Raw genomic sequence first — 23,637 nt, forward strand, 5'->3', positions numbered from 1 at the left:
AGGATAACGGCGGCCGAAGGTAGCGTGCTGAATGTTATAGCCATGTGCATGACCCAAGACTCGCACATTCACGCTCGCAATTCAAAAGTAAATAAACATTACTAAACATTATCTTCTTTCTTACACGTTAAACAGTGTATATTGCAATCCACAAACTCAACCGGCCTCTACAACAACCAGCATACCTTGAAACACACGGAGAAATAATCAGAACAGTGATCCGTTGTTGTTTCTTCAATCCAACTTTTACTGTTATGAGGCAAATCTCCCGTATTTCAAGCTATGTGCAACAAGACATCAATAATCGAACACCGAGATACACTTTAACACGTCACACTTTCCATGTGGATCAAGGCATCAACAATCGAACATCGACACACATCCAATCCAAACCAGCCGCACATTCTCAACACGCGATCGCCAATAAATCAAACACTAGCATGTCACACACGAGTGTTCTCAATGGCTGCACTGGGTGCAGATTTTCATACGAGCCGGAAAAAAGGGTACATTTTCACCAATCTGGTGTCTTAAACATGTAATTGATCGATTAATTAATTGGCACCGAGTTCGGAGAGAGCAGCTTCAACAAGTATCGTTACCAACAAAGGTCGCCGAAATGAAGCAAAGAGTCTTTTTATCTGTTCAGAATCAAAGCAACGACTTTAACAATCAGCTTTGGCAGGTCCACAATTAGGGTCCCGATGAGAGCCTAATGATTGTGGATGTGAATATTGTGGCTGCCACATAGCGAAGTCGCAGTACAAACGAGACATTGCTCAAACCCGAAGGACAGTAATAGACTGGATCAAATCTTACTCTCAGCTGATCTGCCAATAGTAACTTGGCGATCGACTGGTTGATCGTGATCCATGTAGTGAGCCCCCCTTGTGTAGTGTCGTATGTGCAAGCAGCAATAGGCTTGTGCTTGATTAGCTACTCTTCACATTCTATAAATTATACACGACTCAACTAGGTCATGGGCAAATTCAGGTGATACATCTCTGTCTTAACTATTCTATAATTAATACATCATGTATTGTGAATGACTACTTATAATACTTGCAAAAGAGTTTTTCTCATCCTGCCCTCATTTGTTAGGAAACTTTTTATTTGTCATTTAAAATATTGGAAAAGATGTCAAGCAATTTCTGTAACTTATGATGATGCACGTGATAGCTCCTGGCAGAGTTAAAAAATTCTAATATTCATTCATTCATTCATCTTCCATATTTCCCATCCTCGAAAGGGTTGCACGGGTTGCTGGAGCCTAACCCATGTTGTTTTAGGACAAAAGGCAGACTTCTAATATAATTTGTATCATATTTATATGATACATTAGTTTTTATCAGGGTAAATAAATACATACAATTTATTTTATTATTTTATGTAATATATTATTCATTCATTTTACGTACCGCTTATCCTCACACGGGTTGCAGGGCGTGCTAAACCCTATTACAGCCAACTACAGGCACCAGGCGGGTGACACCCTGAATTGGTAGTCATCCAACCGCAGGGCACAAGTACACAGACAACCATTACATATCACACTCATACCTAAGGGCAATTGAGAGTGTTCAATCAGCCTACCATGCATGTTTTTTGGGATGTGGGAGGAAACTGGACTACCCGGAGAAAACTCACGCAAGCCTAGGGATTACATGCAAACTCCACAAATTTCGAGGAAAGAAACTGACCACACAATGCTTTTTTGTAGGCCTCAGAAGATATCTGGGCTCTCCTAAATGTCATTCATGCTGTGTTATTTCTGTAATACACGGGCAAACAAAGCACAACCACACTTTTGAAGACAACATTTTACATGATGTGACAAGTGCCACTTATTAATGGTGATGAACAGATTAAGCAGAAATAATGATTTAAAAAGTCACCCGAGGCTTCTGTCAAAGATGCGCTGTCAGTTAATGTTGCACAAATTATGCGTGTGTAAGTGTGTTATTGCATTGGGTTTTTTATGATGTCCACAGCAAACTATGTGGACAGATTGGCTGATTTATTGTGAGACTTACACTATGTACACTTCATCTCACCATCATCTTCCTGAAAGCATTGAAAACACAAGTGGTATTTTATTTTTTTTAACTCTTTCACTTTGAAATTTCACTGCCTATCATATACATCAAGTGGAATAATTTCATACTCGTACACAGACACACACATGCACTTACACTTTCTTTGGTACATCTGATTGATCATGTGAGAGCATCAAAAGATGCATATGCAGTATTTCAACAATATTGGTTGAAATTAGCTACTTTGATGGTTCTTTTACGTTCGGTACTAATGGGTGGATGTTAACTGAAGGGCAGCATTAAGTCACTATGCAATTGAATAAATTACAACATGGTTATGCAAATTGTCATGTTAGTTTTCACTCTTGCTCAATTTCACAGTTCTGTTATTTTCTGGATTTGGAAAAAAAAGAATCTGAATTAATTTATTTTCAGACGGCCAACTTGTTTGAGTAAACTGAGCTAAAATTTGGTCACAGAACAATTTTAATGCATAGGTTTAAGTACTACTGTACTTACTGTATGTACACTATTGTGTAAATATTTATGCGCAATATTGTTATTGGATATATGTGCAGATTTTTGGGGGTTCCACCAGGAAAAGGCAGCTGCCCTCTGAACGGCCCTCTGCCCTTTGACCTCATCTACACAGATTACCATGGCCTGCAACAGATGAAGCAGCACTTGGGTCTGTCACTGAAAAAGCACAAGTTAGTACTGTTCTCTTTCTAAGTGTATTGCTTTTAAAATTTCAGAGAAATTTAAGATACATATTTATCTTCACCACGGAACTCATGACTGTCTTCCTTGCTTATTGACAACTGAGCCAGCTACTTTAAATTCATCAGCATCTATTGGAGCTAAAGACTACGGCTCGATACACAGTCATTAGTGAACCAGATGCAGTTGGATGGATCGATAACCATTATTTTTCCGTTGCTTTTCATGTTTTTGTATAGTTCTCCAGACACATTATCATTAAGTATTGCTAATTTTGGTTCACTTCTAGGCTGGCCACAAAATCATTGCATTCTTTGAGAGTAAATTTAATATGTCGAGAAAAATACTATAATTGACTGACATGATGACTGAAAGGCTTATTCTCAAAAGGGTCGCGGGGGTGCTGGAGCCTATCCCAGCTGACTTGGGCAAGAGGCGCGGGACACTTTGAATCGGGGGCCCGCCGATGGCAGACTAAAACTTCTACATGTAATTTCAAACAAGAGTGATGAAAATATCTCACAAAAGTGGGGAGCTAATTTAAGGGGATGGTAAATTTACAGATAAAGGTGTGTAAAGTATAATGTCATTTCCTTTGTGTTGTCTGATTAAAATAAATTAATATATATTTAAAATAATTTGAAGGTTGCTGTCGCTTTTGCAAAATATTGAACAGAGTGGATAATTTACCACGGTTGGAATCAGTATTTCTCATGATTTTATTTGAAAAAAAATTGTAATGTTCAAGTAGACCACTCAACACTCAAGGTCTGAAATTATTACTTAAAAATAGCGATTTATAATCCAAAAAATATGGTGCATGGTATGTAACCAGGGTAAATACCTTTCCAATTCTACAGCTCTTGTAAGAATATGTATATTTAATATATAAACAAGTATTCACTTAATATATCATTGGGAAAGTTATTCAATATCGCAAATACGTAAAAAGCGATCATGTACTGCACCCAGGATGCTAAAGTAGATGTTAAGACCCCCTTCAAAAAATAGACGAGCTTTCAACAACACTTCATAAACACTTGTACTCATCTGAGACACTGTCATATTATTTATATTTTCTTAATTGGTATTTCCTCTCGAGGTTTGACACTCAAAATGGATTCAGGCAGAGGACCGATAATTATTCTTCTATTGGGTTTCGTCAATTGATTTTTGGCTTCCCTTTGCGATCATTTTGTGTTGACTGCTGATCTACCTGGATGTTTTGGCCCATTTAAAATTAAATGAGAAACACAGCAATTTGATTTTAGCACGTTTAAAAATTAAGGGCTTTGAGGTTAAAATATTTTTAAATGTTTTATGAGAAGCTTTATTCAGGTGGCTAATTTAGAGTTCAAAGAAACTACCAATTTTAAATAGGACTTAACCTGTTTATGAGCTGTAAAAAGCAATACATGTACACAATCCCTCTTTTTCAATGAGTGTTGTGTGAGTTGAATTTCCTTAATAAACAGTACCATGTTAACAACCATAAAGGGAGTATGCCAAACTCCTCTGTGGCACATTGAAATTGTTTCAGCATTAAAAGGCTTTCAAATGTATTATTCTTCGTGTTCAAGCAGCTGAAAATAACAGGCAAGGGAGAGAAAAAAATCAGAATGCTGGTTAACTTTCAACTGACCAAAGCAGTTTCTCTTTCCATCTGATTGAGAATCGGTGGCACAAAGAAATATACTTCGGCATTACTGACCTATCCTTCCTTCTTACCTAGGACTGTATATGTCACTGACTATTTGATCAAATTAATGAACTCTTTTAGTGCTATTGCCAATAATCGACGTCCAATCACGTGGGTCTTTTTCGTGTGCGGTCGTTTGGTCGCCGGTCTTTTGGTCGCCGGTCTTTTGGTCGCCGTCTTTTGGTCGCCGGTCTTTTGGTCGCCCGGACCCAAACAACGGGCAACCAAAAGACCGGCGACCAAAAGACCGGCAACAAAACAAGGTAAAACAACACGGTCTACGCATCAATAAAAGCCAACAATGGCCCTGAGCAGTTTCACTGAGCAGACGTGTGAGTGTTTAAGATTTTGTATGTACATGAGTTGTCCCCTTAGGAAGGGATGTCAGTCAGGGTCTTAACAAGTTCTCCAACAAAACACAATAAAAGTACGGGAAATTTGGAGCTTTTCTTTAGCCTAATAATTAATAGGGCATTAAGTATGACTAAATAATAATTCACAGTTTCTATTTAGGGAATTTGAGCAATGATTTAAATGGTTATTATTAATAACCTTCCGGGCTACCAAAAGACCGGCGACCAAACGACCGAGTACCGTCTTTTTAGCATTCTTCTGTAAATTTAAATGAGTATCACTAGTAGATATCCAAACCATTTGAACTTGGACAATCGGACATTTTCTGCCAGGACTCCCAGTTTGAATGGATTGGAAATCTAGCTCCAAACATGCCCGCCAGTGGTACCTCTACTTATGAATTATTCAGATTACGAAAAGCCTCAGTGGGAACTTTTTGTTCCTGGGTACGAAAGAAAATTAAGTTCATGGTGATTTTTTGTGCCTTCAACAGCGGTTCATCATCACGTAGTTCTAATAGTGTTTTTAGAGTTTTTAGAGTGTGCTTAAAGCTACTTTTGGAACCGTTTGATTTTGTAAGTAGACGTACCACTATATTGCCTTTGAAGATTTAGTTAATCATGTGTCCAGGGTAAGGATACTGTGTGATGATGTTATCCAGTGTAGAGCAGATCACTAACATCTTTAATAGAAGTGTTTTCTGTTTCATATTAGCTGCTCTGACAGAGAGCGAGATCAGGCTGCATTTATTTTTAGTCATTCAAATCAACAAGGCAAGTGCATCTTAAAGCAAGCAACTTCTTTGTTCTTATTATAGCTCCTCTTCACATTTTGTCCCAGGTGCCACATCCGTGTGATCGACACTTTTGGCACGGAGCCAGCCTACAACCATGAGGAATATGCCACTATGAATGGCTACAGAACCAACTGGGGCTACTGGAACTTGAACAGCCAACAGTACATGACCATGTTCCGTATGTTGAAATTCTTGTTATTTATGCATCCATCTCCCCACATACAGGAAATGTCTGCTCAAATTGACACAGTGAGAGTTATGAGTTGTCTGTTTACTTCAAACTGAGCTTCGGGGCGCAGAGATTTCAGTGCCCTCACAACAGCTGCTTCTGCACAAAATTGCCAACATGGGCTAGTAGTTCCCTGGCCAAATTCACACTGTCTCATGCACACATCATCTACTACCAAGCCATTCAGGCTGTCTGCATTGCAATTGCAATTATAAATGGCCAAAACCATAAATGTGTCAACATTAATGTTGCAGCGATACCAAAATATAATACAATAGGACCTTTAGTGTCATTGTACATGTACAACAAAGTTAAAGTGACAAACCAGTCAGCGCAAAATCCTTCATGTTATGTAAAACCTATAAAAATACATTACCTCTAAATATTATGTTTGTATCTAAATTAAAAAAACAACAACTAAAATAAATAAGTAGCCACCTGATGGTATAGTCATTCTATAGTGGTTTGTTTACTCGTTTGACTTCGATGCTGGGAGGCGCAGGCTTGATTCCCGCTAGTGGCGACATGATTATGAAAGGGAATGGTCATTTGTCTCTCCGTGTGCCCTAAGGCTGACTGGCGACCATTCCTGCCTTTCGCCTGAGGTCAGCTGATATAGGCTCCAACAACCTCCACAATCTTTACCTTCACCAATTTCGTTTTACGCAGCTGTGTATGATGACAATAAAGGCTTTTGAATTAATTTACGAGGACACGCGGTACGGAAGATGAATGAATGAATAAAATAGATAAACACAAGATGGCACATCTACCACTCGAATCTTTATTGAGTTGGCCCTATGTAATCGGTGTACAGGAGTACTAAAAAAATAACTTTGGGTGCTTTAGTTCTCTGTTGGGGTTGAAGGTTTGATCCCAAGTGGGTCCTCACTGTGTGAAGTTTGCATGTTCTCCCCGGGCTTGTATGGGTTTTCTCCAGGTATTCCGGTTTCCTCTCACATCCCAAAAACATGCATGGTAGACCGATTGGATACTCTAAATTGCCCTGAGGTATGAGTTTCAATGTGAATGGTTGTCCTTTGTGTCCTCGTGTCCTGTGATTGGATGGCCACCAATTCAGGGTGTCTCCCGGCTGATGCCCGGAGTGAGCTGGGATAGGCTCCAGCACCCCTCTAGGAGGATTAGCAGTTTAAGTTGAATAATCATGCTTCATTCTATATATTTTCTGCTCAAAAGCTGTAATGACCACATAACATACACCACACCACATAACCTCAATTGTTTCATTTGTCTTTTGGCAGCCCACACCCCAGACAACTCTTTTATGGGTTTTGTGGCAGAGGAGCTGAATGACACTGCGAGAATTAACATTCAAAAGAACAAAGTCAACAACATGGCTGTTGTCTATGGTAAAGAGGCCAGCATGTGGAAGGTAAAGATCAAATAATAGCGCCGTCTCCCACTCAATAATGTCTCTTTAATCCAAGTAACGGTGCTTCTAGAGGTTTAAATACAGTATGTTACAAATGTAGCAATATTTCAACCAATTCCTCATGAACAGACTATAGTGTTTTAAACATTGTTGGATAATTTTGAAACCGAACAGAAAAGAACTATTAAAATTTGTATTAAATATAAGTGAAGAAATTGCAAAAATAATTGTAGTAAAGCTTTCTTTGACTTTCCTGAACTACCACTTTCCTGCCTTAGTCCTACCATTTGATCACTCATTTAACCCTTTCAGGCACAGTGATCAGTACAGTGGACAGCTGTTAAAAAAACTGTGTAAAACTTTATAGAGCAAGTGAAATAACTATTTCTGAAAAAAACATTTATTTTTATTTAATTTTTAATATCGTTATAAAAATCTAAGGCGCAGTTAGCCGGTTGGCCTCACAGTTCTGGGGTCGAGGGTTCGATCACAGGTCGGTCCTCACTGTGTGTTCTCCCTAGGCCTTTGTGGGTTTTCTCCAGGTACTCTGGTTTCCTCCCACTTCCCAAAATCATGCAGGGTTGAAAACTCAAATTTTCCCCAAGGAGTGAATGTGAGCGTGAATGGTTGTTCGTTTCCTTGTGCCCTGCGATTACGCTGGCCACCAATTCAGGGTGTTCTCCACCTGTTGCCCATAGTTAGCTGGGATAGGCTCCAGCACCCCCCACAACCCTTGTGATGTTAGGTGGTTCAGAAAATGAATGAATATATTATAAAAATGTATAAATTAATAAATGTCAATGAAAGCTGAATTGATTAAATTAAATGAATATAAATATAAATACACGCTGGTCAAAGCCCTAATAATTTGAGAATTTATGCAATTTCCACACTGGAGGAAAAGATTTGAACATTAGAATTTCTTTACTACGATGCACTGTTCCCTAGTATGTTTTATCAAGCATATGAAGCATGTTGTTTGTAATTAAAAAAGTCCAATTATTTCTCAAATTCTTTCGTTCAACCTTAAATTAACATTTTAGAATTTAGAGGGTAGTTTGTCTCATTTCTCAAGCACTTACGTATGTTTTTTCTTACATGTTTGGTGTTTCCATCATCTCAAATTACTACACCGATGACCCTAGCTACATGTAAGTATTATGAACTTATCAACAGTTTTAACACCTTGACGACAACTTTCACAATTAATGACATTCCAGATCAAAGCAGCCTCATGCTTTTTAACCATGAAGAATTAAAAAGTAAAAACATTTTTTTTTAAATCTATGTTAAAAGATGGGAATCTAATCTTTCTTTTTGAAATTTCTGTGTTAATATAGCCAGAAAACACTTCAAAAAATCTGTGGCACTTGAAAGGAGATGATGAAAAATCAAGTGAATTAGTTAATTAACTCTCACAATTTCATTCAGCATCTCCTTAAAAGCTGAAAGAGCTTTAAATCGTATCTCATTCACCGCCATTGACAGTGATAGCTATTAAATCCATTTCAACTGGGGTGGTCCAATCAGATTGGAATGGACATCTATTTCTGTCCAAGGTACCAATGAGGTTTTTTTCTTTTTTAAAAATGTTGTCATAAAGGTGTTATCCCAACATGAACTGTTGGCAGGAACACAAATTCAAAGTGTGTGATATGAACATGCAGCTGTCGACTTGAATAAAAAGAAAATTAGTTGAAAGGGTTTTTTTTCTACCACTCTTAGGTTCTAATTCACAACCCACGTGCTATGTAAAATCATCAGTGTTGAAAAATACAAAACCTTTGTTCCTCCCTTTCATATCTTGAAATGAATTGTGGAGTTAGATTCAGATAAGATTTCTAAATGATTAATGACTTGAAGACACAGCTATAGTAAATGATTCATGACATCACTGGGAATCTGTTTCCAACTTTAATTTGGAATGCGTTTCAGTCATCCTTGTCTAGCTCCTAAGTAGACAATTATGTTGGTCAGCCCACTCGATTCAACTTCAATTTGACTCATATGATCCATCAAAGCTTTTTCTTCCCTACTTCTCTGTTTTGATAAATAGTAATGGTGTATTTTTCACTTATTGCAGCATTGAAGGGAAGCTTTAACAGTCATTGCATGACGAAATAACCAGAAAAAAATCTTTTCATTTAATTCTTTCAGTGTCATCGCCGATGATAAATGTCTAATCACATGGTGTTCAGTCATCCTTCATGTGTGAATTGAAATGACTTTATCACTAGTAGACAGCCAAACCATTTCAACTGGTAGTGCTGCCAGCAAATGAACATTCGCTGCCATCCCTCCCAGTATGGCAACCAATGCAATTTACATCTCTTGCCACCAATGTCAGCCAATGAGTCCAAGGTTGGAGTATATCACTTGATCAACGAATTACCAATTTCGTCATACGCAGCTGGGTATGATGATAATTAGGCTTTTTTTGTCAAGTCAATGATGATGACAAAGCCTATGTCCGATTATTATTATTAAAAAAATCATAATAAAAATATCGGCAACTTTACAGTTTTGCAAAAGTCTCTTTCCGAGCATGATTGTCTCCCACAAAGCAAGCCACTAAAAGCGTGAATGATTTTGCTACGGAACAATTTGTAACTTAACCTCTAATTTCTCACATGCCGTATACCCCAACAGGGCAAGGATACGTTCTTGTCCATCCTCCATCGCCACATGGAGATCCATGGGACAGTGTACTACGACGCTCAGCGTCCCCCAGAGGTTCCCGCCTTTGTGAAGAACCATGGCCTTCTCCGTCAGCATGAGCTCCAGCACCTCCTCAGGCAGGCAAAGGTGGTGACGTTAAACTGCCAACGAATTGAATACATTGTTAATGACTCATGGGCTTATATTTGATCTACTTTCCATTTCTCCGTAAAAGCTCTTCATCGGATTTGGCTTCCCGTATGAGGGGCCCGCCCCATTGGAAGCCATCGCCAATGGCTGTGTCTTCCTGCAACCCAGGTTTAGCCCTCCTCATAGTTCCCTCAATCATGATTTCTTCAGAGGGAAGCCCACCTCCCGGGAAGTATGTACACCTTTTTTTTGCTTTTAACACCTTTTTTTTTCCTTTTTTGAAACACATGGCAGATTAAAAGCCACCGGATTGTGTAGTGTTTCCCTCGCCTGACTTGAGTGCGGGCAAGCGTGGGATCGATTCCCGCTCGGTGGCGGTATGATTGCGAGTGCGAATGGTTGTCTACCTTTTTTTCAGTCCTATGACTGACTGGCGACTAGCTTTGGGGGTCGGCTGTCTGGCGACCAGTCTCGGGTGTAGGTTGCCTTTTGCCCAAAGTCAGCTGGAATAGGCTCCAGAAACTCCTGCAATTCTTGCAAGGATGGACGGTGCGAATGATTAATAAATGTATTACAGATTTTGTGATGCGTTGTACAGACGCTCCCCTACTTACGAACATTCAACTTACGAACAACGGTACATACGAACATGTCTGCAAATTGCGTTTAAGTCCAAAAATGTTCGCAAGTCCAATTTTGTATTTCGCGCCTTTTTCGGAGTAGTACTTCTTTCCGCCGCTAATACCGACGCCTGGCGCTGTGAGAGCTCAGCTCACCCAGCATCTACCTTCTTCTTCGTTGCAATGCAGAAGTGCGTGAATGTATCTCCAGTGTGCAAAGAACCTTTTTCATTTGTATCATTAAATATCTCATGCATCCAATATTGCATATGGTTGGTAAAAAGCTAAAGGCTTCTATTGAGGGAGTTGCAAGGAAGAAGCAAGCCATTTCATTTGAAACGAGTGGCAATAATAACGAAGCTTGATGCGCGTGAGAGTGGTGAGCGTTTCACGGGCATTGAATCGTTCGACCGTCAGTACCATTTATAAACAGAAAGATCGAGCAGCAGGACCCAAATATTGAACGTTGCACAAAGTTTGCAAATCAATTGAATGATGCCATACAGTGCTACCGCATCATTTATGATGAAAAAAAGAAGAAAACTGCAATCGTCATTAGGTCGCTTCTTTTGGCCAGTTTCTAATACATAAATCTCTCTCTCTCTCTCTACAGTACTGTACATATTCTCTCCATTTTATTATTTTTTTTTTTTCAGTACAAACCAATGCGTGTTACTTATACAAGCCTTAAACATACAAATGCACTTATATAAACCTTCAATATACTTATATCGGCCTTAAACATAAATTATAATACAAAATATAGCACTGAATCAACTTACAAACAAATTCAACTTATGAACAATCGCTCGGAACCAATTGCGTTCGTTAAGGCTTTTTTTCTTAAAAAATGACATAGTATTGTAAGGCTTTTTTCTTAAAAAACAACATAGTATAGGCTTTTTTCTTTAAAGACGACATAGTATAGTAAGGCTTATTTTCTTTAAAAACGACACAGTATAGTAAGGCTTTTTTGTCTTTAAAAACGACATAGTATAGTAAGGCTTTTTATTTACAAAAAAGACCATGTATAGTAAGGCTTTTTTCTTAAAAAATGACCATGTATAGTAAGGCTTTTTTGTTTAAAAAAGACCATGTATAGTAAGGCTTTTTTTCCTAAAAAACGACATAGTATAGTATGGCTTTTTTCCCCTAAAAAAACGACAGTATAGCATGGCTTTTTTTCTTGAAAAACGACATAGTAGAGGAAGGCTTTTTCCCTAAAAAACGACATGGTATATTATGGCTTTTCCCCCTAAAAAATGACCTAGTATAGTATGGCTTTTTTCCTTTAAAAAACGACATAGTATCGTATGGCTTTTTTTCTTAAAAAACGACATAGTATAGTAAGGCTTTTTTTCTTAAAAAACGACATAGTATAGTATGGCTTTCCCCCCCTAAAAAACGACATAGTATAGCATGGCTTTTTTTCTTGAAAAACGACATAGTAGAGGAAGGCTTTCCCCCCTAAAAAACGACATAGTATAGTATGGCTTTTTTCCTTTAAAAAACGACATAGTATAGTAAGGCTTTTTTTCCTAAAAAACGACATAGTATAGCATGGCTTTTTTTCTTGAAAAACGACATAGTAGAGGAAGCCTTTTTTTCTTAAAAAACGATATTGTATAGTAAGGCTTCTTTTTTTTAAAAACGACATAGTATAGTAAGGCTTCTTTTTTTTAAAAACGACATAGTATAGTAAGGCTTTTTTTCTTTAAAAAATGACAGCAAGTAAGGCTAAGAGAGTCGGAGAATAAATCTGACTTCTGATTCTTCACCTTCTAGTTGTTGCTGTGGTCCACTGGCAAAATCATTGGGTCAGAACATGAGGCGGGAATCAGGAGTGAGTTCAATTCCACTCGTTGCAATTCTCAAATTGTTTATTGAGGTAATGAAAAGGATAAATACAACTTCCAACTTTACTGTGGTGCAGTGGCAAAGACATTGGGTCAGAACTTCAGGTGGACTCAAGTTCAAATCAGAAGTGAGTTTGATTCCACTCTTTGCAATTCTCAAATTGTTTATTGAGGTAATGAAAAGGATAAATATAACTTCCAATCACTTCATTTCAGAAGACACTGTGGTCCAGTGGCAAGAACAATGGGTTGAAATTAAAGTTGGACACAAGTTCAAATCTGGAGTGAGTTCAAGTCCACTCTTTGCAAATCTCAAATTGTTTATTGAGGTGATGAAAATGATAAATATAACTTCCAATCATCTCATTTCAGAAGTCACTGTGGTCCAGTGGCAAAGACAATGGGTCAGACAGACCTCAAGTTACTGGATGTGACTGCCATGTGGGAAATGGGGTTCGAATCCTGCTCTCGTTTGACTAATCACTACACTAGTAGTTCAGTAAATGGGTAATCCTTTTTTTCATTCAAATAAAGACTTAGTCATTTTTTTCAGCAAAACAATATTTCCGGTCAGCCTTCGGCTGACCGGAAGACAGTTGGGAGGGGGGGGTTCCTGGTGGTGTTCGACAGTCAGCCTTCGGCTGACTGCCGACACCATACAGTTGTTGACTGGTGACACCGGGACGTGAACCCTCGACACCCATGTCGCAGGCAGGTGACTGACCCACTACACCACGAGGCGGCCCGCCTATACATGATTGGAAGTTATATTTATCCATTTCATTACCTAAATAAACAATTTGAGAATTGCAAAGAGTGGAATTGAACTCATTCCTGATTTGAACTTGAGTCCACCTGAAGTTCTGACCCATTGTCTTTGCCACTGGACCACAGTGACTTCTGAAATGATGTGATTGGAAGTTATATCTATCCTTTTCATTACCTCAATAAACAATTAGAGAATTGCAAAGAGTGGAATTGAACTCATTCCTGATTTGAACTTGATTCCACCTGAAGTTCTGACCCATTGTCTTTGCCACTGGACCACAGTGACTTCTGAAGTGATGTGATTGGAAGTTATATCTATCCTTTTCATTACCTCAATAAACAATTTGAGAATTGCAAAGAGTGGAACTGAACTCATTCCTGATTTGAACTTGAGTCCACCTGAAGTTCTGACCCATTGTCTTTTCCACTGGACCACAGTGACTTCTGAAATGATGTGATTGGAAGTTATATCTATCCTTTTCATTACCTCAATAAACAATTAGAGAATTGCAAAGAGTGGAATTGAACTCACTCCTGATTTGAACTTGAGTCCACCTAAAGTTCTGACCCATTGTCTTTGCCACTGGACCACAGTGACTTGTGAAATGATGTGATTGGAAGTTATATCTATCCTTTTCATTACCTCAATAAACAATTTGAGAATTGCAAAGAGTGGAATTGAACTCATTCCTGATTTGAACTTGAGTCCACCTGAACTTCTAACCCATTGTCTTTGCCACTGGACCACAGTGACTTCTGAAATGATGTGATTGGAAGTTATATCTATCCTTTTCATTACCTCAATAAACAATTTGAGAATTGCAAAGAGTGGAATTGAACTCGAGTCCACCTGAAGTTCTGACCCATTGTCTTTGCCACTGGACCACAGTGACTTCTGAAATGATGTGATTGGAAGTTATATCTATCCTTTTCATTACCTCAATAAACAATTTGAGAATTGCAAAGAGTGGAATTGAACTCATTCCTGATTTGAACTTGAGTCCACCTGAACTTCTAACCCATTGTCTTTGCCACTGGACCACAGTGACTTCTGAAATGATGTGATTGGAAGTTATATCTATCCTTTTCATTACCTCAATAAACAATTTGAGAATTGCAAAGAGTGGAATTGAACTCGAGTCCACCTGAAGTTCTGACCCATTGTCTTTGCCACTGGACCACAGTGACTTCTGAAATGATGTGATTGGAAGTTATATCTATCCTTTTCATTACCTCAATAAACAATTTGAGCATTGCAAAGAGTGGAATTGAACTCATTCCTGATTTGAACTTGAGTCCACCTGAAGTTCTGACCCATTGTCTTTGCCACTGGACCACAGTGACTTCTGAAATGATGTGATTGGAAGTTATATCTATCCTTTTCATTACCTCAGTAAACAATTAGAGAGTTGCAAAGAGTGGAATTGAACTCACTCCTGATTTGAACTTGAGTCCACCTAAAGTTCTGACCCATTGTCTTTGCCACTGGACCACAGTGACTTCTGAAATGATGTGATTGGAAGTTATATCTATCCTTTTCATTACCTCAATAAACAATTTGAGAATTGCAAAGAGTGGAATTGAACTCGAGTCCACCTGAAGTTCTGACCCATTGTCTTTGCCACTGGACCACAGTGACTTCTGAAATGATGTGATTGGAAATTATATCTATCCTTTTCATTACCTCAATAAACAATTTTAGAATTAGAAAGAGTGGAATTGAACTCATTCCTGATTTGAACTTGAGTCCACCTGAAGTTCTGACCCATTGTCTTTGCCACTGGACCACAGTGACTTCTGAAATGATGTGATTGGAAGTTATATCTATCCTTTTCATTACCTCAATAAACAATTAGAGAATTGCAAAGAGTGGAATTGAACTCACTCCTGATTTGAACTTGAGTCCACCTGAAGTTCTGACCCATTGTCTTTGCCACTGGACCACAGTGACTTCTGAAATGATGTGATTGGAAGTTATATCTATCCTTTTCATTACCTCAATAAACAATTTGAGAATTGCAAAGATTGGAATTGAACTCATTCCTGATTTGAACTTGAGTCCACCTGAAGTTCTGACCCATTGTCTTTACCACTGGACCACAGTGACTTCTGAAATTATGTGATTGGAAGTTATATCTATCCTTTTCATTACCTCAATAAACAATTTGAGAATTGCGAAGAGTGGAATTGAACTCGAGTCCACCTGAAGTTCTGACCCATTGTCTTTGCCACTGGACCACAGTGACTTCTGAAATGATGTGATTGGAAGTTATATCTATCCTTTTCATTACCTCAATAAACAATTTGAGAATTGCAAAGAGTGGAATTGAACTCATTCCTGATTTGAACTTGAGTCCACCTGAAGTTCTGACCCATTGTCTTTGCCACTGGACCACAGTGACTTCTGAAATGATGTGATTGGAAGTTATATCTATCCTTTTCATTACCTCAATAAACAATTAGAGAATTGCAAAGAGTGGGATTGAACTCACTCCTGATTTGAACTTGAGTCCACCTAAAGTTCTGACCCATTGTCTTTGCCACTGGACCACAGTGACTTCTGAAATCATGTTATTGGAAGTTATATCTATCCTTTTCATTACCTCAATAAACAATTTGAGAATTGCAGAGTGGAATTGAACTCATTCCTGATTTGAACTTGAGTCCACCTGAAAATCTGACCCATTGTCTTTGCCACTGGACCACAGTGACTTCTGAAATGATGTGATTGGAAGTTATATCTATCCTTTTCATTACCTCAATAAACAATTTGAGAATTGCAAAGAGTGGAACTGAACTCATTCCTGATTTGAACTTGAGTCCACCTGAAGTTCTGACCCATTGTCTTTTCCACTGGACCACAGTGACTTCTGAAATGATGTGATTGGAAGTTATATCTATCCTTTTCATTACCTCAATAAACAATTTGAGAATTGCAAAGAGTGGAATTGAACTCGAGTCCACCTGAAGTTCTGACCCATTGTCTTTGCCACTGGACCACAGTGACTTCTGAAATGATGTGGTTGGAATTTATATCTATCCTTTTCATTACCTCAATAAACAATTTGAGAATTGCAAAGAGTGGAATTGAACTCAAGTCCACCTGAAGTTCTGACCCATTGTCTTTGCCACTGGACCACAGTGACTTCTGAAAGTTTCAGTTTCTAATACATAAATCTCTCTCTCTCTGTCTACAGTACTGTACATATTCTCTCCATTTTATTAAATGTTTTTTTTTCAGTACAAACCAATGCGTGTTACTTATACAAGCCTTAAACATACAAATGCACTTATATAAACCTTCAATATACTTATATCAGCCTTAAACATAAATTTTAATACAAAATATAGCACTGAATCAACTTACAAACAAATTCAACTTATGAACAATCGCTCGGAACCAATTGCGTTCGTAAGTAGGGGAGCGTCTGTATAGTAATTTATTCTGACTTCAGCAGAAATTAAATGAACATGTATTTTCATTTTCATTACTTATTCATTTTAAAAAGGCTATTGATTTTGTGCATCTTTTTAGGTGTCTTCTCAGCATCCCTACGCTGAGCAGTATATCGGCAGGCCACATGTCATAACAGTTGATTTTAACAACTCAGAAGAGTTCGATGCAGCCGTCCGGGACATCATGAAGCTCAACGTATGTTTGAAACAAAGCTTTTTCTCATTTTATACACTTCTGCGCTCAAGTTATTATTTTTCTAGGGCAGAGATGTCTTTATTAGTAAGTATCATAGTTATGGTTTTCTTCAGAGTACCATTATTTTGGCCAACCAATATAAATATTTTAGTAATTGGCTATCATTGAAGGCACTAGACATCTAATCAACTTTGATTAAGACTGAAAATGGATTCTAGCTCTGTCACTTAAGGTGCAAATGAATTGACAACTATTTCAATTGGTGATTAATTACTTAGAGATGGCCCTGACCTCTATTTCTTTTGTAATTATTTATGTATTTTTTAAAAGTGGGATACATATTCTCTTTTTTGTGGATTTAATGTTGATATAGATGATAGAAATGTGTAAATATTCAGTTTTATTTATTTAGTCATTTTTCATTGGTTATTTATGTACATTCTACTCTAAAAAAGGGGAAACATTTACTTCAGAATTTTTGACACAAAACAAAACAAACAAAAGCAAACATTATTAAAATCATTTTTAAAAAATGAATTTAACTAAAAATAGGAAGTCATTGCACACTATTTACGTTTGCACGCCACTCAAAATGTTCTGGTGTATACTTAATTCTTGCCGGCGAAAATGAACTTGGAATAGATATACCGATAAACAAGGCTTGAGCTTTCTAGATTGTATAAATTATACAATCCTCTTATACAGAGGGAGTTGTGAGTCAATTCATTAAATGACTCTTTAAAGTGAACGGAGCCTAAAAATCCAGCTCCCTTCAAAGACCCATAAATATCTATAAGGCATAGCATTTTTCTCAAGATTTCATTTCATTGAATTAAATTCCCAAAATGCAGATGCAAGGCAAACTTGTTGAAATACTTGATCGTAAACTTTCAACATGACCTCTATGAGCATCCTGCAGAAAAAAGGTTACCTGCGTAATTGCTTCCCAGCTCCATCAGCTAATTGCTGTGGCTAAACCCTTTGAGAGAACATAACAACTGGTCGAAGGTCTGGACAACCAAATAACAACACCAGACTTCATTAAAACAACTCTGTTAAATCTAATTATCTGGAAGCTCCTTCCTGTAAACCACCCCCAATAAATCAAGTCACTGTGCTATTAGTATTTATGTGCCAAGTCTTGGTGACTTTCCACGATAACCTGTTTGGTATATAAAATGCAGTCTTTGGTAACATTAACTGCACTATGATGATTAACTCACTGGTTGCCATTGACGGAGATAGACCAATCCGTGATTTGATCGCTACCAGGTTTGACGTCTATCGCTGTCAAGTGCAGTGAAAAATAATCACTCAATGCATCTATTTAAACTTCCATTGCAGTTTAAATAGATGTAACATCTATATCTGCCAGTAGGAGTCAGAGCATTGAATATACACTATTTTTTGTACAATATAAGTCAAATTCAGCATATTTAGCAAGAAAAAAAATAATCCAAAATATAAAAAGGCACTCAACTATAAGCCATAGATTTAAAAATTAGGGGAAAATGTAGGTGTTTATGGCCTGAAAATTGTGGTAATTTGTGAAATTATGCTTCATAAACTGCACTAAGTGCAATGATTAGAGTAAAGAACATCCATCCTGACATACATAGCACGTCGGCCTCACAGCTCTGGGGTCCTGGGTTCAAATTCAGGTCCACCTATGTGGAGTTTGCATGTTCTACCCGGGCGTGGGTTTCCTCCGGGTACTCCGATTTCCTCCCACATTCCAAAAACATGTATGGTAGGCTAATTGGGCACTCTAAAGTGCCCCTAGGTATGGGTGTGAGTGTGCATGGTTGTCTGTTTTCTTGTGCCCTGCGATCGGCTGGTCACCGATTCAGGGTGTCCCCCGCCTCTGGCCCGGAGTCAGCTGGGATAGGCTCCAGCACCCCCCGCGACCCTAATGAGGATAAAGCGGTTCAAAAAATGAATGAATATCATCAAAAGCCATAAAATGATTGACAGACACCGGCAGTGTAGCTAATAACCACTCTAAATGGACCCAGGCCCCTGTCACTATAATGTATGTTTTCGACATATTGATGAAGTTGTCACCAAAAATAATGAAATCAATTTTCAAACTTGTCTCTCTGTGATGTATTAGGTCATTGATTCCAATATGAAGCGTATGGAACGATATAAGCCTTCCACAATTACGTTAATGAATATGTCAGTGTTGATTAACTATATCCTGCGCAGTGGCAGTAATTAAACTGGCTTGGTTCTGGAGAAAAATAACACGCTCCTGCTCCACTGTTCTTTCAGCTGTGCTTCACATCTATATTTTCAGGTGGAGCCTTTTTTGCCATATGAATACACGTGTGAAGGCATGTTAGAGAGAATCCATGCCTATATTCAAAACCAGGTGGGTCTCCAACAATAGAATTGTGTAAAATGCTACTTCAAAAAAGTTGTTTTTTTGTTAAACAAACTACTTTGTTCTTATTAAGTAAAAAGAAATCTGTCAGTGGAACATTAATTCATCCATTCATCTTTCATACTGCTCATCCTCCCATGGCTCACGGGGAAAGCTGGAGCCCACCCCAGCTAATTACGGGCAAGAGGCGGGGGACATCCTGAATTGGTTTGCCAGCCAATCGCAGGGCACAATGAAACAGACAACCACTCATGCTCACAATTACATCGCCAACGAATGGGAATTGAACCCAGACTGTCCACACCATAGTCAGGTGGAACAACCAATGCATCATTGGGTGGCCTTAGTGGAACATTTTTGTTTTCATAAATTTTCTCAACCGCTTTATCCTCACGGGGGGGGCTTGCTGGAGCCTATCCCAGCTGACTTCAGGCATGAGGCATGGGACACCCTGAATTGGGCGCCAGCCAATTGCAGGGCATGAGGAGACGGACAACAATTCATGCTCACACTCATAACTAGGGGCAATTTAGAGTGTCCAACCAGCCTACCAAGCATGTTTTTGGAATGTGGGCGGAAACGGGAGTACCCGGAGAATACCCACACAGAACATGCAAACTCCACACAGGTGGACCAACCTGGATTTGAACCCAGGACCCCAGAACTGTTAGATCACCCGCTAACCACTCTTCCACTCGGGCCACTCAGTGGAACTATTGGCTTAAAATAAACCTTTACCTTCCCAAAACATATTTTTTAAATGTATATATCTTATGTTAAATGTAGTGACACATTGTTTTAACTACAAACTAAACACACATCCGTGCAGTTTTTTGTGGCTTATAATTTTATATATGAGATAACATTGTCTATTGAAAAAAAATCCCATTGAATGGCCAGGTATTAAAGTCCCACTTTCACAGCTTTTAACGCGTCAATTAAATGATAGAATCCTGTGAAAGAGTATTCAAAAAAAATTAAAAATCAAGACTCACACAGATTGAAATTTTACAAAAAAATATATGAATGTAGTTTGTTGCCATCAGCTTTCTTAAAAAAATAATAGAGTCAAAATATTTTTTTGTGTATGTTACAAAGAAAATAAGTGGCAGGGTGCCTTTCAATTATATATATTAATGTCTTGGACTATACTAAGAGTTGTTCCTCATAATTTTAGTTACTATATCCGGCTATATTATAATATGTGCATTGTGTATATATGCTAGATTTTGGTTTTCCTTAAAGCCATAGAAAAATGGATAGATGGATGGAAGAAAAGGGATATAATTATTTTTGTTAGTGTGCTTAAGGTCATGAATTTGCGTAGAAAAGGCAGATTCATCATACAAATCCACAAACATCTATGTTGGTTTAAATAAAAATGTCTGCCTCATTTTGCTTAAAAGACGGGAGAGGAGATGTAGGGGAATTGGAAGACTAGTTATTGCATGAGGACGCTGCAGGCACTTTAATAAATGCCTCCAGAGGCCAGAGGGACATGTCAGAAAAATGTTATTACCTGAGTCTTATGAATAGCTCTAGCTAGAGGGAGGGAATCTAATCCAGGCTGTCGCAGGAGCCTAATTCTGATTTCAATTCTCATTTGTTGTTGGGTAGAATAACTGCAGTCACATTATTACTTTGGAATGTTGACAAGTGCTTGTTAGATGTGTCAAGCAGCTTTTGGATTCTCATTTTTTTTTTATTTCTCCTATCTATATGGGGTCATTTTCCTCAGATCAATCTGCCGTTGGTCATCACTCACTTGTGGAATTTCTCCTCACTGTCATGTGTCTTCATTACAAAAAAAAGAGGATGGCTCACCGATATTTGTTTTGCAGGACTTTTGTTCTCCTGAAGCTCCATTTCCTCCAGTAAACTCGTCAAAGGTCTGGCAGGGCAGCCCACTCGCTCCTTTCATGCTTCTGCCCAACTCCAGCATCCTAACTTGGGCCTCTAACATCACCTCCTACACGTCCTGGCCCCCCCTCAGCGCCCTGCAGCTCTTGGCTTCGCTGCAGGGCGAGTCATGTGTGAAGGCCTGCCAAGATGTGGGGTTGATCTGCGAGCCTGCCTTGTATCGTTTCATCAACATTAAAGAAGCCTTCAATGCGTAAGGTTTTTCTTTTTCTTTCTTTTCACAAATGGCCAAAATGGAAAGACTGGCAGATAGCTTACGTAACTGAAGTAAAGTGTACTACTATGGCGTTAAATTGCTGCCATAATACCCAAAACGTAAATTCGGACAAATGCTGATTGGGGGCTTACTGTCCAATATGAACACCAGGTGCTATATTTTATATACTATTATATTCTGTTATATTTGTTTTATATATATATATATATATATATATATATATATATATATATATATATATATATAAATGTATATATATATAAATATATATATATATATATATATGTGTGTATGTATGTATGTATATGTATGTATGTATATATATATGTATGTGTGTATGTATATATATGTATGTGTGTATGTATGTGTGTATGTATATATATGTATGTGTGTATGTATGTGTGTATATGTATGTGTGTATGTGTATATATGTATGTATATGTATGTATATATATGTATATATACGTGTGTGTGTATATATATGGCGGCTTGAGTGGTTTTCGTGTCGGCCTCACAGCTCTTGGGTCCTGGGTTCAAATCCAGATCGATCCACCTGTGTAGAGTTTGCTTGTTCTCCCTGTGCCTGCATGGGTTTTCTCTGGGTACTCCAGTTTCCTCCCACAGTCCAAAAACATGCATTGTAGAATCATGATGAGAGTGTGAATGGTTGTCGGTCTCCTCGTGCCTTGCGATCGGCTGACCACATTATATACTTGGAAAAACGGACAAATGTTGATGACTGTTACTTTTATTCATTCATTTTTCTTACCGCTTATCCTCACAAGGTCCGCAAATGTGCTGGAGCCTACCCCAGCCAATCTTCTGCACCAGGTGGGGGACACCCTAATTTGGTGGCCAGGCAATCGCAGGGCACAAGGAGACATACAACCATTCATTCTCACATCCATACCTAGGGACAATTTTAGAGTGTCCAACCAGCCTACCTTGCACAATTTTGGGATGTGGGAAGAAACCGGAGTACCCGGAGAAAATCCACGCAACCCTGGGGAGAACATCCAAACTTCACAAAGCAAGGTCCAAACTTGGGATAGAACCCTTGTTCTCAGAGCCATGAGACGGATGCACTAAACACTTTTCCACCACTCTCGTTTTATTCAAATACGTTAATGTCATGTTTTAATTTATTTGCTAAAATGGTAACCACAAAAAGTATACGCAATCAGATGCATGATAAAGTGTTGTCTTTTGCAGTATATTTGTTCTGTATCTTGTCATACCGAAATGTTCATGCTTAGCATATTGGGTCTTCCTCCTTTGTCTTTGTCTCCAAGGCTGGACTTCCAATGCGCAGGGCTGGAGTCAGAGATGAATCATCTCTTCCCCGCCTTCTCAGCAGAACATGCAGAATGTCGCCTGCAGCAGGACCCTCTGCTGTTCAGCTGTGCAGGTGCCAGCATCAAATACCAGCGCCTTTGCCCCTGTCGAGACTTTCGAGATGGCCAGGTGGCCCTATGCAGCGATTGCTTGTGACCGGAGAATCCCCAGGAGATTTTGTCTGACTAAGTAGCTTGCAGTCAAACCTTTTGACAGGAGCCAATGTGGAAAATAATTTACAGTGTGGCTATCAAAGTAGGTGAGGGGAAAAAGTCAATAACTCAGGGACTTGCATGATTCTACTTTGTATCTGGTAGGCTGTGAGTTTTAGTCAAAAAGTTTAGATGGAAGCTTTGGGACCAGTTGAAAGTTATTGATTGAAGATGCCAAATATCGGATTGCTCAAGTAACAAACACATGACAGTGCACTCAAAGAGGGAGATCATGCTTGAAAATATTCAATATGTGTGTCTTGATATTATGTGAATCCTTTCAGTGATCATAGTGAACATTTGTATCAGATACACACAAAGCCATTTACACCAAGTTGAGATGTAGTATTTTCCATGTCCCATATTTGTACATATAATTGTTTAATAAAAATTGAGGGAACTAACATCATTTGTTATCTTCAATATATTTGTAATTCATTTCCATTGACACTGATAGGCAACAAATCCAGTTAAAGGCGGATGGCTGACATTGCGTAATCATGTTTCAGTGGCATTAATGGCACTAGATGATGAGCGATCACTGCTAGCCCTCCCAGTCAAAATGGATTGGACATCGAGCACTGTCAGGGGCAGCCAATGAGTTAAACTTTCAGTCTACTATAATGAACAGCTATT

General features: G+C 38.5%; 1 protein-coding gene across 1 annotated transcript in view; it reads left to right on the forward strand.

The window, feature by feature from the left end:
- mgat5b (alpha-1,6-mannosylglycoprotein 6-beta-N-acetylglucosaminyltransferase B) overlaps window positions 1–23,405 on the forward strand; it is a 68,781-nt gene extending 45,376 nt beyond the window's left edge. Inside the window, exons 12-20 of the mRNA XM_077619511.1 lie at window positions 2,615–2,746; window positions 5,650–5,783; window positions 7,097–7,229; window positions 9,870–10,032; window positions 10,121–10,267; window positions 16,815–16,931; window positions 19,231–19,305; window positions 21,159–21,430; window positions 22,747–23,405. Coding sequence (XP_077475637.1) covers window positions 2,615–2,746; window positions 5,650–5,783; window positions 7,097–7,229; window positions 9,870–10,032; window positions 10,121–10,267; window positions 16,815–16,931; window positions 19,231–19,305; window positions 21,159–21,430; window positions 22,747–22,945 — 1,372 coding nt within the window. The 3' untranslated portion in view covers window positions 22,946–23,405. The remainder of the gene's footprint in view (window positions 1–2,614; window positions 2,747–5,649; window positions 5,784–7,096; window positions 7,230–9,869; window positions 10,033–10,120; window positions 10,268–16,814; window positions 16,932–19,230; window positions 19,306–21,158; window positions 21,431–22,746) is intronic.
- The last annotated feature ends 232 nt before the right edge of the window (window positions 23,406–23,637 follow it).

The sequence above is a fragment of the Stigmatopora argus genome, chromosome 14, assembly GCF_051989625.1.
Source record: "Stigmatopora argus isolate UIUO_Sarg chromosome 14, RoL_Sarg_1.0, whole genome shotgun sequence".
In the NCBI taxonomy this organism is placed as follows: domain Eukaryota; kingdom Metazoa; phylum Chordata; class Actinopteri; order Syngnathiformes; family Syngnathidae; genus Stigmatopora; species Stigmatopora argus.